The sequence below is a fragment of the Nyctibius grandis genome, chromosome 12 (assembly GCF_013368605.1).
Source record: "Nyctibius grandis isolate bNycGra1 chromosome 12, bNycGra1.pri, whole genome shotgun sequence".
Lineage (NCBI taxonomy): Eukaryota > Metazoa > Chordata > Aves > Nyctibiiformes > Nyctibiidae > Nyctibius > Nyctibius grandis.
Genome location: NC_090669.1, coordinates 2,372,266 through 2,388,014, shown reverse-complemented (window position 1 = coordinate 2,388,014; position 15,749 = coordinate 2,372,266). Strand labels below are relative to the sequence as shown.

The following is a 15,749-nucleotide window of genomic DNA, read 5'->3' as shown; positions in this document are numbered from 1 at the left end:
TGACTGGATGGGCAAAGCCCTGAATAAGATTTCAAAACAAATTTGGGGTTTTATGAAGAACGCTTTCCTAGTATCCAACAGCAGCACTTTCCTTCACCGATTATGGCTCTAAATACGAGGAAGCTGGTAACCAGATTGATTAGACTGAACAGAAACAAACCAGCACCCTGCTGCATTTTGTCCTCCCTGAGACATATTCTCCCTTCATCCCTATCAATCCTTCTTTGCTGAATTTGGATTTTAAATCTTTTTAGGAGTACGTCACAGCCAAATCTGGAATATTTGGGGAACACGGACAGCGAGTTTAATCTCATTTGCCCGGTTTGCCTGAAGCTCGTGTCCTGCTCTCTCCTCTATGAACGCAGCTGAAGAGAGGCAGGTCCTGCTGCTTTTTCACTGAAAATACAAGAACAGCAACAAAAGCAGAGCTCTCCACTCACAAGCTGTTACTGCACCTCCATATCGATCTGCGATAGGCAATTCTTATTCTATCACACCCAACCGCCTCACCACTGCTGGTATACGTATATTTTTTCTTTCGAGCAGCATGCAAAGGACGGCTATTACCACTTCACCAGGCTCAGCGGTCTCTGGAAAGCCACAGAAGTCCCCTCCAGCTGGATCCAGCCCTCCCCACCATACACTTTCTGCTGCACCCCCCACAGAGCTGCCACTAGAGCAGGGTCTGGAGCGCTGCTCGGAGCTGTTCCGCTGTTGGGAAGCCAGAGGCATCACCTACGAGGTGTGCTGGGCCTCCACCAGGCTGAGAAAGGCCGTCTGTCAGCCCCCACGCTTGGACTTCCAGTGCTGGAGCAAAACGCAGAGCGGTGACAGTCATCTTGAAGCGTTCCTCCAAGGGGCTGCTCATGAGCTGCCTTCAGACACTCTTAAATCATCACGTTATTTACTCCAGCCCTTGGAGCAGCTTCTTTATAAACCTCACCACCAAATAACTGCTGCTGCTAACACGGGTGTTCCTACAGAATCATTCCCAGGCTACAACAAGGCACAGAGCACCCTAACCATTACTGCTGCCATCGTTACTGCTGTTAACGGCCAGAAGTCCCCAGCACGGCCCAAGGCCTCAGCAAAGCCCCCGCTGAACCCATGCAGCGCATCGCAAGAAGGTCTCTGCCACAAAGGCATTGCAAGGAACCGTAAGATAACAGATGGGGAGGAACAGGGAGGTGGAAAGCAATGACCAGCCAACAGCAGACGATGGACAGGTTGCAGGCTCTTCAGAGAGCTCTCTTGCACATTAAAAGTCATCTCATTTTCAATCAAACAGGCTCCTACTTGTACCTCCCTGCTGTAACGGAGCACCCAGAATATTCCCCATCACCTCCTCTGCACTGTGCTTAGGAAGATCTGTTTGTCTTGTTACAGGATGAACCACTCCGGCACAGGAGTAGCTGGGAGCCAGCACGGACGCTTTGTTCTGCCCAGCATGAAGGAGCCTCACAGAATGTATTGAAAAGGACAACGAACCCGTCAGATGATGACAGACAGCACTGCCCCACACCCAGGGTGCCACGGGCTATTTTTAATCGTTATTGCTACCCCAGTAACGATATGCTGGGGTACCTGACCAGCTGAAACACTGCTTTTGGCCCACAGGGAAAACAGGGCAGGAAGTTTCCTTCTGATTGCCTGGCAAAGACGTGCCCAATATACCACTTAATAAATCAATCATCTTGCAAGCTGCTCTTCTGCTTCTCAGCAGATGCTGACTGACGCACAAGGAAAGGAGGCTAATGAAGGGTCAGTTCTGCCCTGAAATGCATCCAGAGGTAACAACACTTAAGAACATATTAGTGATTTCCACTGATGACAGGGTAGACAACCTGCAGTCGAGGACGACCTGCAATAAGAGATGAAAACCACATTCTTCCAGACATCTTTTGCGTGCTAAACATGGGCTATGCAGCATCTCATGGAAGTCTGTTTCTGTGCATACCTGGAGATGAACACAACAGCCAAAAGGAGATTTTTTTAACTTCCAAACACCCCTCCTAGTCCACACACCCCAGTCTGTGCTCATGCAGTCACTTCTGTGCATTGCTTCCGCAGGGGTTTTTGTCAGGAGGGGCACTGCATCGGTGTGGAGCTATAAAGCTGTGCCAAAAAAAACCCTCAAGCACAAACGAAGCACAAAATTCCCCTTCATCTACCCTCAAAGTGACGGACCATCTGTCTTGAAACACAAGGCCCTGGAGAGGGGGCAAAGGCCATACTCTGTTTGCAAGGAGCAGAACAACCTTATCTAAAACAATATAAAAAAAGTCATTATTACAAGCAGTTGTAGAAAGGGGGAACAAAGACAGGCACCGGCTGCTACCTATTAGCTGTTCTGACATAAACGAACACTTTGGAGACCAATTAGCCTCACCCATCAATCTAATTGATCTGAACTATAAAAGCCCATAACCCATCGGCCGTACAAAGGATTAGTTACCAATCCTCGCTCCATTGCAGCGCTGCTGCTGTTGAAGATGCAAAGTCAACACAGAATTGCACGAACTCCTAGTTACACCTTTTCTTGCCTACAATAAACGCCTCCCGCCGCTCACCTGGAAGCGGACAGACAAGACCACAGAAGTCAGAAACCAGTCACCCCGCTGGGAATTCTCCCAAGCGAAGGACGAGAAGCACAACCCGCGCTCACCACCTGCGACAAGCACAAAGGAAAATCCCTTTGCGAGGTTTTTAAGTGCCTGATAGTCCAAGGAAAAGCTAGAGAGGCCTCTTGTAAGAGCTATAGCATCAGAGTCTGGCTTACACCTCAGCATAACACAGGAAACACGATCTTATTTTATTCTGTGAGTTTTTAAAGAAGTTTCTAATCATCTGACAGCACTAAACAAAAAATATTCCATCAGTTGGTGCACTGCAGTGAAGTTTAGGAGTCAAAAGCGGCTGCTGCTTAGGAAGCAGATTTCCCCCACCCCTTAGCACTTGTAAGAAGCTCCTATAAATCTGCCTGGTGTTGAAGGAACGGAGAATTGCATGAGGATGAACAACTACAGACTCTGATAGCGGTGGCACACAGCGGTGGCCATCAGATGCCCAGGGTCCGTTGCCATGAATTTAGCTCAACATCAACTTAACGCCACTCACTGCAACATCAGAGCCCGTGTAAAAACTTGCACAAGACTAAGACTAAAACCAGAAAATGGTTTTGCTCTTCCCACCCTGGTATCCTGCACAACACAGGGATGACGGAGATAAATATCTAACGAGGCAGTGAGTTTGCCCAGGCAAGTACTGAGCCTCCTCCATTCTGGCTGAAGTCAGTACCGATCACAAGCACCCAGCGACTTGTTTGAGTGATCTGAGGAATGTAAAATGCAACACAACAAGGGCTAAACCTCAGTTAAACCCTGCTGCCTATCCACATCCATCAGTGGATTTACAAAGAAGAAAAAAGAGAAAGGACAAGGCTTGATCTAGAGATTAAATCAATAGGGTTTTCATTTCATTTTCAAACAAGTTCCTGGCAGCCATTGATTGCAACGCCGGCCTGGCAGACACATGACAAGACCCTGGGCAGAAAGGGGAGTTCTTAAAGGAACGAGAACAGAGCTACGCCAAGGTGGTTGTGCTCTCCACAGTCTACACAAAACCACAGACTAACATCACGGCAAGGCAGGGCTTTCCTCAGATGCTTTCTCCTGTGGGCAGCTGAGCTGTTCAGAGGGGCTGGCACACCCAGTTACTTGTTCAGCCTCTAACAGCAATAACCAGGCAGGGCTGGGATTTACTGGGTTTCCTGCACGTGTACAGTGATCACTAACACACCGCCGAGCCCTCGCGTGGGTGGCCTCATTTATTGAGCTAAGCCCATTCAGCTAAACCCAGCACCAATTTTACCTGAAGAAAGGGATCCAGCATCCCGACACGTTTACATTCCCCGCTGGCAACCCCACGCTGACCCACGCAGGAGCGGAACAGCCACTAACACAGGTCACGATTCCCCTTGGCCCGTTCGCAGTGGGATGTAGCCCCTACTACACACCGTGGCCAGGACACAGAGGCTCTGCTTCCCCTGCTGCCAGCCAAGCACACCCAGGTCTGCACTTACCCATCACCTCCACCAAACCCAAATGGCTCTAATACATCACATCAAACTCACTGTCATTCCACAGGTGACTAAAGAGCTCCAGATCAGCTCCCTAATTAGTCGTTTTTAAAATATGCTTAACTTTTTCCTGTGATCTCATGCCTCATGTTCCCCATTTGAGATGAAATGTCAGTGTGTTCTCAAGCTGGCAGTTATCACCCATGGCTCCAGAGGCTGCTGCAGCACAGAAAAGCTGTCTATGGTTAGACCAAGAAGGGCAGAGGCATCTCAGGGCAGTGGGTCAGGGCACCCTGTGGAGGGTAAAGACCTAGATCCACCTCTGATACTCCCTGTAACCCTAAGCATTGCCTCCATGCTAAGTACAGTGACTCCCAGTCAGTTGAGATCTACCCAGGAAATTTTTGATTGTTATTTTTTCTTCTTACATAGCCCCAAGGAAATCGTATCTATCCTACAAGCATCCCTGCTGGCTCAGAGGAAGATCACAGACCTGCTAATCACGCTTGCTCCAGACACCGAGAGGGCTCACAGCCGTAGAGGCCGTCCACACAGGCGGATACTGATCAACCCAACTGCACATCACAGTAGCTCTCTGGTGCTCAGTACCACAATCCCAGAATCACAGACTGGTTTGGGGTGGAAGGGACCTTAAAGCCCATCTAGTTCCAACCCCCCTGCCGCAGGCATAACATGAGGCTGATCCCATTTTGCCCCACATCTAGCAAGAAGCAATGGGGAGGAGGCGATCCTGGGCACCCTGTATGTTCAGGGCTAGCCAGGAAAGCTCGTAGGCAGAGGAACAAGGGAGCCAGACCCTTCCCTGACCCAGGGCAGGGCAAGCTCAGCTCCACATTGTGTCCAGCACCGGAGAAACATATTTAGCTGCTCTCTCTTCTCCCATACAGGAATAACCTGACTTTGGCAGAGAACAAGTTTTGCCCCCCAGGGCTCAGGAGGGGAGACATTAATTCAACCACTTCGTACGGGGACAGTAACTAACCCAGCGCAGGAAAACTCAAGTGATTGACAACTACAGAGCCAGAGGCAGACGCTGCCCACGTCTTCTACCTGCCTTTGAAGTAACTGATCAAGGAGCTGAGGCTGAGCTCTCCCTTCCCTGCCCTGGGTGTGCAGAGCCACCAAGGATGCTCTGAGCCTGGGTCTGTGAGCCAAAGCAAACAAGCTGTGATTTGCTTCAGGAGATCTCCTGCTCAGGAACTGTCAGCCCTCCCATAAGCTGCGTAGGAAGTCGAGGGAAAACAGGGCATTCATCTGCCAAATACCCAGATGGTTCCTCAGCAGGCTTTCAGCATGAGGCTGGAGGCTTCCAGAGGGACTAAAACCACTGACAACTACTCCCGAGCCACATGTTACCTCTCTTCTGGGGAAGCTGCTTTCTGGGGCTCCGCACCACGGGCAGACAGGACAGGAATGGAGCAGACATTCCTGCTCAAGGGCTGGCTCCTCTCGGGTATGCTGTCTCCTAACATTCTCATACAAGTACTGGCTCTGAGCTCTCCCCTCAAAGAAGAGGGCGAGATCCTGCCCCCAGGCTTTTGCTTCTGCGTCAGTCTCACAGAGCCACTGAAGGAAAATGATCTGCATAATTACTCTTATTACCGAAGGCAATAAAGGCATCTCAATATATAGTGTCTGTCAGCCACGCACAAGCTCAGTGGTGCTTTGCTAATTACTGACATTCCCTCTGCTGACAAAGAGATCCCAAGGGACGTGGCCACCGACGGGGAAAAACTGCACAGAGGAATTGCAGCACCACACAACAGATCTCCTGGACATGAAGCACGTTGTAGCACCCCGCCACAAGGTCCAGTGAGCACTGCAAGCACCCACATACAAGCACAGAGTCTGGTCCTGCACCTTGAAGGCCACACACCATACCATAGTAGGTACTTCTTGGAGACATAAGTCTCTCTTATTTTCCCACATCCACACGGGGTGGGCTAAAAGTCAGCTGGGAAGGGCCAAGCCACCAATCACACAATGGTTTGGGTTGGAAGGGACCTCAAAGATCATCTAGTTCCAACCACCCTGCCACGGGCAGGGACATCAACAGGGTTTTCAGTGGCACTGAGTGCCGAACCCTTTCCAAACCTGTATGTGTGCTCAGCATGCAGGCTTCAGAGACCCTTTCTGATACCATAATCTGATGTTAAGGGGATGAATAGGGATGATGAGTAGCCCAGAACATCCCAAGTCACCTTCATTTCAGGATGGGCTGGGATTTTTCACACCCAGACACCCCTGCATGGGGGAAATGGAGGAGTTTGGACATGTAAAGTGCTGAAGGTAAAATTTTCATTGTGAATCACTATGCTCTTAGCAGCAAAGACATTTTCTTCACACTTCATCTGTAAAGTCTGTAGCAACAGGACTACCACCACATACACAGTCTATCCAAGGGACAGTATCTAACCAGGACAGTCTAAAGGATGCACAATTTAAATCAACCCAATAACAGGCAAAGGGAAAATTGTGACTTATTCCCATTGAAGAGCTCCGTTTGTTTAAGCAATACTAGGGGCAGATCTGACCCAGCTTCAGGAAAAATTAAAGCAACTCAACACGCACCTGATCCTGCGTAAGTCACACCACCAGCAGCGTGATCCATTGACAACCGCTGCCACCACAGACACAGCACAGCAAGGACAACGCCTCCCAACACCACAAACTGCTGTTTTGCTCTTAGCGCTTCTGTTTCATAATAAACAGTCTGTCGGTGGCTCTGGAAGAGCAACCCAGCTGCTTTTGTATGCGAGTCACAGGGAGTCTGCCTTCGCCCAGGACAAATTAGCCAGGGCTCGCCACGCGGGGCTGGGGACTATTGTCTGCTGCTCCACACTACACCTGCAATAAGCAGCTTTTAAGGCTGATTGATTAAATGTTTTGGTTTCACTTTAGCAATTAATCTCAGCAGCCTTTGGCTTATTTTGTGTGCTTCAATGCTAGAGAGAGAATCCCTTAATTATTCCCTCGCTCTTTCTCAGTCTGTGGTTTATCTAAAAAGAACGGCAGCGTTGTACTGACAGGCAGGAATGAAATCCTGGGTTCATCTCCCACGTAGCTGCGCATGTTCCTGGGAATTCACCTGCCTCAGAGCCAGGAGACAATTTGATCTCCGTGGCACATCCCTGCAAATGACTTTTGCAAAGATTAACCATGGAGGAACCAGGTGTTTCAGTAAGAACATGACTCAGGTTTTCAAAGCAAGCCGTGAAGATCCTGGCCCTGATTCTTCACTTGGTCTTTTCACTCCCATGGTAGAAACCCCACAGCCCCAACCTCTAGGGTAGTCAGCCTTGATTTAACCCAGAGAAAGATCTATCCCTCTGGATTTTGTCCTATAGGTTCTCCATATGCATGGAAATGAGGCACTGCTTGTGCTCCTCTATCTGAAATTTCAGTAGCTCTTTCAAGAAAGTGTTACCCAGACCCATGAGCCTCAGAGCGAGCATGAACCATTCTCTGCAAATACATAATTAACTGACAAACATTCAACAACGCTGTGAGAACTCATAAGGCTACAAAGAGCACCCGGAAGACAGAGCAGCATTTTTATAACTTCTACAAACTCGAGACAACTCAAATGCTCATTGCTGGGCTAAAGCATCCCAGTATCACCCCTGGGTGAGGACATCACGCTTCCCAGGACTGAAGCTCAGGAATAGGCACAAAATAATCCGCTCTATCAAGCAAAAGAAAGTGCACACCAAATGCATTCCTGCAACTGAGAAATGCCTCGTTCAGCACCACAAGGTACCTCTGCTGAACCAAGGCTGACAGAAGCATTTTAACATCGCACTTTTTTCTGGAGTTTTTCCCACTTAAAGTGACTTATAAAGCCAACAGTATTTCCATGGCCTGATCTTGGCTTCTTGTACCCGAGTATAAATTTTACACCTACCTCAGGAGGCAGGGAGCACCTCCTGCCTAACCCCAAGAGCCCTCAATCCCTGCCTGCTTTAGTCCTGATGCTGTGAAGCGTGGGATGGAGATGGCTATGGGGCAACATAGCAAAAGGGTCTGCGGCAAGACAACAAGAGCAGTATATGGGACAGAGGTGTGTAAGAGACAGTGGGTGTTGGAGGGAGTCTGACAGAGACATGTATTCCCCATGTCACACTTCAAACATAGCACTGTCTCAGAATAGAACTTCACACATGCACATTGCAATGGAGGATCAAGGTTTCTCCTTCCTCCACTCAGCAACTCCCAGTAAAACAGAGGTAAAGCTGGGACAGGGGAGGTACACCTGGAGAGGGAATTAAGGTGGCTGGGACAATGGGGAATAATGGTAGATGACTGTCACAGGGGGGGTTCTGGGTGGAGAACACCGTGCTGACACCAGGGTCCCCCAGGGATGGACCAGCACACAGCAACACAGGACAGGCAGAACAAGGGCAGACTCAGCCTTTACCCCTTTATCTGCTCACTTGTAAGCACTGGAGCAGCAGATGTTTTGAAAGAAAAGTTTTAGAAGTAGTTTGCAAAGCAAGTTTAACATTATTCTGCTTGGAAAGGGCTCTGCTTTGAAGGACGCAGGGAGTGTGCACCATGCAGTGCCCAGCACTTACCCGTGTCATAGTGAACTATCATGGATCCAGAATGATCTCCAGTCTTCAACGGGTGGAACTCCACCGTTACTTGCACAGTGCCACCGACCCCAAGACTCCCAACGGAGGGATCGACAGAGAAAGGGCTGCAACACAGAAGGAGACACATCAGGACCACTGGGGGAAATTTGGGGACTATGTTCCTTTTGCCGTCTAGTTCACTTCAGCTCACTTGTGCAAGCCAGAAGCAAACAAACCACGGACAGCTGAAGGAAAACAGAACATACAGGATCAGAACCAGAGCTCCTAACTCTCCCTTCAGAAGAAATCCAGCCCTCAGAAGATCCTATGGTATAAAATGACCTCGTCTCCCCCATACTCCGCATCCAGTTCTCTGCAGTGAGGCTCAAGAGCCAAACTGCTACCAATACGCTCAGAGAATGATGGTGGTTGAAGAGCACAGGGATGGTAAGAGCTCTCTGCATGCACAACCTGACACTGACTTCCTCAGGAGCCTGTCTTTTCCTGCCACCTATAAACCTCATCTCAAGAGATGCAAATGTTAAGGCAATACCTGTCCCAGGGAGATTAGGGCCTAGAAGTCAGACAGGGAGAATAAAAGTCTTTCTTGAAGCCCAGACAATAATTACGCTTTAATTTGCACAATTCATTTTACCTTGAAATCATCCTGGTTTAGCCCAAGTTTTATCAGCATTTCAATGAAAGCTGCTCTAAGAAAAGGAACAAGCAGAACAACGTGAGTGCAAACGCAGATTAGAGCAATACAATGACACAGAAACAAGACCCAAAGGAGTATCCCATTCACAGCCTGAAGGGTGACAGCCCAAGCTAAACGAAGTGCCATTAACAGGAGCAAGTCAAGGCGAGTTTAGCAGGAGGTTTCCATGTACTCACAAGCAAGGCAATCTGGGGCTCTGGGCTGTAACCCAAGCTCGGTAACCATTTGCTTGGCCCACGAGACAAATTCTGTGCAATGTGTTGGAAATAATTAGGAAAACATGTTGGTGTACTTTGGATTTAATATGAGCAATTATGATTTGTCGCCAGGTAAACAACCCTTGGCTGATAGACACCAAACTCAGTGCTTTAATGCTCAGGGATAAGTCAAATGAAACATGCTTCTGCACAACAGCAGCTGGGCTTCGTGGCTCTTGTACAGCCCCGCTTAGAAAACAAAAGTTATAGTTTTTAGCACTTTGCTGGTGGTCAATCTTTTACCTTAAAAACATGTTCTGGAGAGTTTGACCGTGATCAGAGAATGCAACACACAAAAATAATGAGAACTGGAGCCATGCGCAAGCTGAACTTTGCTCATGGAAGTAGTGACAGCTGATGAAATTGCTGGAGTTTCTGCTCATTAAGGAGCTATTGCTGCAATTAGAGGCCTGACCTGTTCCCATTACAACTAGTGAGAACATTGCTACTAACAGAGAAGCGTTGGGCCTGCAGTGTTTATGTGCTGGAACTGAGACTTTTGAGAGAGAGGAGGAAAGACAAGGCACCACCAGCCTCAGACCTGGATTGCTCTACATGGTCCTGCACCTGCAACACTTCAGCACTACCCCCCATCCCATCACCCTCCTGCTCCTTCCCCATGTCTACACACTCCTGTCTTCAGGTTGCTGGGATGGGAATAACGCTCCTGGGGATGACTTCAGGGAATGGCTGAGAAAGAAGATATCTTCATGTTTTCAAATTATCAGAAGAATAGGATCCAACCAAGTTCAGGACTCAGTTCTCAGTCCTGAGAAACCAAGCACAAATCAGACACTGCATTTCCTACATCCCACCCCATGCTGGACCCACAAGACAACTCCATTACTGCTGTAGCAGGAGTTCGTTATCCCTCACATAGACCTGGTTCTCCAAGACCCAAAGATGTAAGCTCAATGATTAAACTTAACTCCTCTGAATTTCAGCTGACATCACTAAGCTGTTCCTTGCAGCCTACAGATAAGAAGAGATGCTAAGGAGACATCCGTGACACGTTGTGAGAGCCAAACAGAAACCAAGAGATGAAGCTGGCAGGGTAAACTTTGGCCTTTTAGCCATTAATTGTGAGCTGTCCTTTAAGATAATTCTCATCCTGCTAGATCTACCCTTTTAATGAATCACTACTGCTCCTGAAAGACAGAAAAGATAAGGTTTGGAGGGTTTTTTAACAGCTTGTTTTCTTCTGACATGCTTTTTAACTACACCCATTTGTAGGTTTGCTCTGTTGTAAGACATCTAAACTTTCACAGGTCCACATCTCCCAATGGTACCTTGCAATCCCCAGCTCGTATCAACTCCTCCAGCTGCATCAGTTTAGGAGACTTTCCCACCAGTACCTGCTGAGATCTTGCCTGTTACTGCTTTTTGGAAAGAGAGCAACACTAGATTTGGAAGCAATTTCATAATGATATATTTTGGCATTTACACCTTGCTTACTTTCACCAGGGGTCAGCTCCCCATTTTGATAGAGTTGGGCAAATGTTATGTCCCATGAGGATACCAAGGGCCAAATACTCCCGACATAACTTTCTTTGGTCTACTGGTGCCTTAATTTGCATCATAAAAACATTTGAGTTTGGGACAATTGATTTCATTAAAAGCTACCTCCAACCCCAAGGAAGACAGTAAAATTACTGGTGACTGAATTGCCTTTGTACGTCCTATGGTAACTTTCCAATCCCACACCTCCATGTAGTATACGGGTACTACAGGGAGGGATGCAAGGGGCCTCCAAGCACTGTGCCTTGTAGGATCATTTCCTGAGCTTGGTGGGGACATTCCTAAATGGATCTTATCTCCCACTGATCCTCTCTAGCCCCATAGCACGGCACAGCACAACGTCTGCACTGTCAGGAAAAGGCAATGCTGCACCGAGATCTGCTCCCAGACACCGTTTCCAACACAAATGTACTGGGATGACATTTATCTCCATGAATGTCAGGGAGAAGAAACTCATTATCCTACCTTAACAATAAGAACGACAGGAAGAGACTTTCTATATTTATACTATTATTATTTTTTTATTACCAAGCTCTGCAGTTAAGAGCTGGGTGTGGACATGCAGAGGGAGGACAGGCACAAAGCCACACTGCGGAACGGGGAATGCTTTGGTGGTTTTCTTCTCCTTTAGGAAAAAGTGGTCATAAGTGGCCACGTTTTGTGCTAGATACCACGGCAAGGGAGAGCTCTGAACAAGGAACAGCAGAAGGATGCTGAATTGGCCCCATGGATTCACTGAAGAGCTCTTCCCTGGAGTGAAATGCGCAACAGAAAACAACAAAGTCCTTAGTTAAATGAGTAACATGCAGGGAATGTCATCGTGAAGTGACCAGATGTAAGAGCTGAGCTCTCAGCACTGACTGAGAGGAAAGGTTAGGACTGGAGATGGGCTAAAATATGTACTGAAGGTGAAAGCAGAGAAGTTATGCTTGATGCCATAGAGGAGGGAAGGCAGAGAGAGGAGGCAAAGAAAATGAGCAGCACAATGGACTAGGAAATGGTGGCATCTGCAGCTGGCTGACGAATGAGCAAAAGCCTGAATTCATTCAGGCCAGAAAACACAAGTTGCATCAACTAAAAGAGAAGTTTAAATTGTATAGAGAGAGAATAAAGGATATAGAAGTCAGCTGATGGGTCTATGAGCTTAGACAGATCTCTCACTCCCTTCTACTCCACTAACCATCCTCCTCCTCCTCCCATATCCTTGCGTGCTTGTACACATCAACACACACCAAAGCTGTTATGTGATATTAAGACTGGCTTTAACCATAACATAGTAGTTGAACACCACATCCTTACTCAGCAAGAGTTAAGCACACGTTCAACTGAAGCTGTTTAAATTCTCCACTAGATAAGAACAGACTAAAACAATCCTGAATTTAAGTCTGGAGGGCTGGCCCTCCTTTCCCCTCCCACCTATGCTGTAACTCTCCATTACTGCATCTCATATTTCCACTTTAAGCTCTCCAGGACAGGGAACAGAACTCATTCATTTCCCAAGCACAGTTTTAAGTGTTCTGTGACAATAATTAATCATCAAGTTACTATGGAAGTCATTCAAAAGAATTAGTGACATTAAACTAAAGCTTCACTACCTCTGTTAATAATGATGCAGCTTTTGTTATAGCCTCTACAACAGGGAAATTAATCCCCTCACATCAGTAGGGGAACGGCCTCTCTTATGAAAGCCTCTGTAAATATATTCGTACAAAGACAATTGCCACCTAATGATCTGCTAGGCCTGTGGAGCAGTGCGGTGGTCTGATTCTCAGGCCAACTTGTCATGCCACCTGGGAGGGCAATTCTTTTCTGCTGGGGTCACTCAAACCACAGAGCTCACCTGGGAGCTCGGTGGCAGGTAGCTGAGCAGCTTCTCAGAGCACAACAAGCAAGGAACCAACCATTGATCACTGCTATCAAGAGACTCAGGCATCAATGTGAACACTTACAGATATGGTAGAGGGTCCAGATGCACTCAGAGCGCAAAAGGAGGTGGTGCGATGCAGTGACGATGTGTCACACAGTACAGTCCCCAGCACCGGCTGGAATAACCACTTCTGGCACACCATGGCGTCATCGCATAAGAACATGGTTGTTCAGGGCTTGGGCTGCACGGGGACACCCTGGCCTGGTCAACAGGAGGGAGCACTCGAAACGTGGTGGAGGATACCCAACTGGGGGGAGTAGTCGACACACTGGAGGGCTGGGCTGCTGTTTAGAGGGACCTTTGGAAGAAGGAGTAGGCAACTCAGGAGGACTACAAAGATGTCGTGAGGCTATGCAGGGAAAAAATTAGAAGGGCCAAAGCCCAACTAGAACTTGATCTGGCCACTGCCATAAAAGGCAATAACAAATGTTTCTTAGAAATACATTAGCAGCTAAACTGAGGGAGTGTGGTCTGGCTGATTGGGTAGTGAGGTGGATTGTGAACTGGCTGAAGGAAAGAAGCCAGAGAGTGGTGGTCAATGAAACAGAGTCCAGCTGGAGGCCTGTATCTAGTGGAGCCCCTCAAGGGTTGGTACTGGGACCAGTACTATTCAATATATTCATTAATGACTTGGATGAGGGAATAGAGTGCACTGTCAGCAAGTTCGCTGATGACACCAAACTGGGAGGAGTGGCTGACACCCCAGAAGGCCATGCTGCCGTTCAGAGAGACCTGGACAGGCTGGAGAGTTGGGTGGGGAGAAATTTAATGAAATGTAACAAGGGCAAGTGTAGAGTCCTGCATCTGGGCAAGAACAACCCCATGTACCAGTACAAGTTGGGGACAGACCTGTTGGAGAGCAGCGTAGGGGAAAGGGACCTGGGGGTCCTAGTGGACAGCAGGATGACCATGAGCCAGCAATTTGTCCTTGTGGCCAGGAAGGCCAATGGCAGCCTGGGGTGTATTAGAAGGGGTGTGGTTAGCAGGTCAAGAGAGGTTCTCCTCCCCCTCTACTCTGCCCTGGTGAGGCCGCATCTGGAATATTGTGTCCAGTTCTGGGCCCCTCAGTTCAAGAAGGACAGGGAACTGCTAGAGAGAGTCCAGCGCAGAGCCACGAAGATGATTAAGGGAGTGGAACATCTCCCTCATGAGGAGAGGCTGAGGGAGCTGGGTCTCTTTAGCTTGGAGAAGAGGAGACTGAGGGGTGACCTCATTAATGTTTATAAATATGTAAAGGGCAAGTGTCATGAGGATGGAGCCAGGCTCTTCTCAGTGACATCCATTGACAGGACAAGGGGCAATGGGTGCAAGCTGGAACACAGGAGGTTCCACATAAATATGAGGAAAAACTTCTTTACAGTGAGGGTAACTAGCACAGACTGCCCAGAGAGGTTGTGGAGTCTCCGTCTCTGGAGACATTCAAAACCCGCCTGGACGCGTTCCTGTGTGACATGATCCAGGTAATCCTGCTCCGGCAGGGGGATTGGAGTAGATGATCTTTCGAGGTCCCTTCCAATCCCGAACATTCTGTGATTCTGTGAAATCATATCAGCTTTTGATCTCCGTACACACGCAATCCCGTTATTCAGAATTCTTGTTCTTTGTGTAGTTTGAAATAAAACTTCTGTAACACTTCCCATTTCTTTATTGAAAATCAGGACTGAAATATTTAATTGCTGAAGCTCAGAAACACTTAAAATCCATATTAAGCAGGATTCAACATACGCTGTATCACTCAATAGAAGAGTCAGCAAGTACATCACAAAAAGATGCTAGACTTTACTGGGTATTTATTTTGGTGGTGACAACTACATCTGGAAATCCCAGAGGAAAACTGTACAGTGATTTACAAGTTCCTGCCTACGTATTTTCCACAGTGAAAAGAATCAGCCTGCTTAAATAGCATCCTAGAAGCCTGCTTAAATAGCCTGGCCAGGCTTTGGTGGAAGCTCCTCTTGGACCCTCACATTTCACAGGAGAAAAGGAAAAAGTCTTCTTTTGAGCCCTGTTTTCCTGGGAAAGGAATCGAGGCAACTCAGGTGCCCCAAGTCAGAGAGCAGGTCTTTGCTGCATTCCTGACCTCAGCTCCTACACCAAGACCTCTGCGACCAAGCAACTCTCAACTCATTACCAGCCAACTGAACCGGTTTCCTTGCAGATGCGGTGTCTAAAAGGCATTACCCTCTCCAGTTCAAACTGGAAAACTGGTGACTGTCTTTTGAAGCCAAAGGGAGCAGTACAGGCTGTCCACAACACAATTCAAATCAGGCATTTGATCAGGGGACCACGGGAATACCACACACTTGTGGCCCCCCAGAGAATGGGTGTATTTGGCTGATAGTGGTATGTAACCACTTCAGAAGGTACTTATGATCAGGAGGCTGCAAGCCAGCTGCTAACATGTTCTAGCACTCTCCAGGAAATCTGTGAGAGAGAAAGCTCTAGAAGAAAAAGAGCCCCCGACCTATGCCCCAGAGATTTGCTGCACTTTTTGCCTGTGCCCTCACAACCATTCTGGTTTGGGGCTGTAGTGCAGTTTTGAAGCCAGTGCCTGCTCATCTCCACTTACAAGTTCATTCTACTTAAGAATATTTGGTCCAGGGACCTGACTAAACCTACTGGAAAACAAAGTTCCTGGACCACACAGTCTTATTGT

The 15,749-nt window shown here is 47.9% G+C and overlaps 1 protein-coding gene across 1 annotated transcript in view; it reads right to left on the bottom strand.

Moving 5' to 3' along the window:
- LOC137669483 (hydrocephalus-inducing protein-like) overlaps positions 1-15,749 on the bottom strand; it is a 164,747-nt gene that overhangs the window by 134,607 nt on the left and 14,391 nt on the right. The window contains exon 6 of the mRNA XM_068411584.1: positions 8,674-8,798. Within this exon, the coding sequence (XP_068267685.1) occupies positions 8,674-8,798 (125 nt within the window). The remainder of the gene's footprint in view (positions 1-8,673; positions 8,799-15,749) is intronic.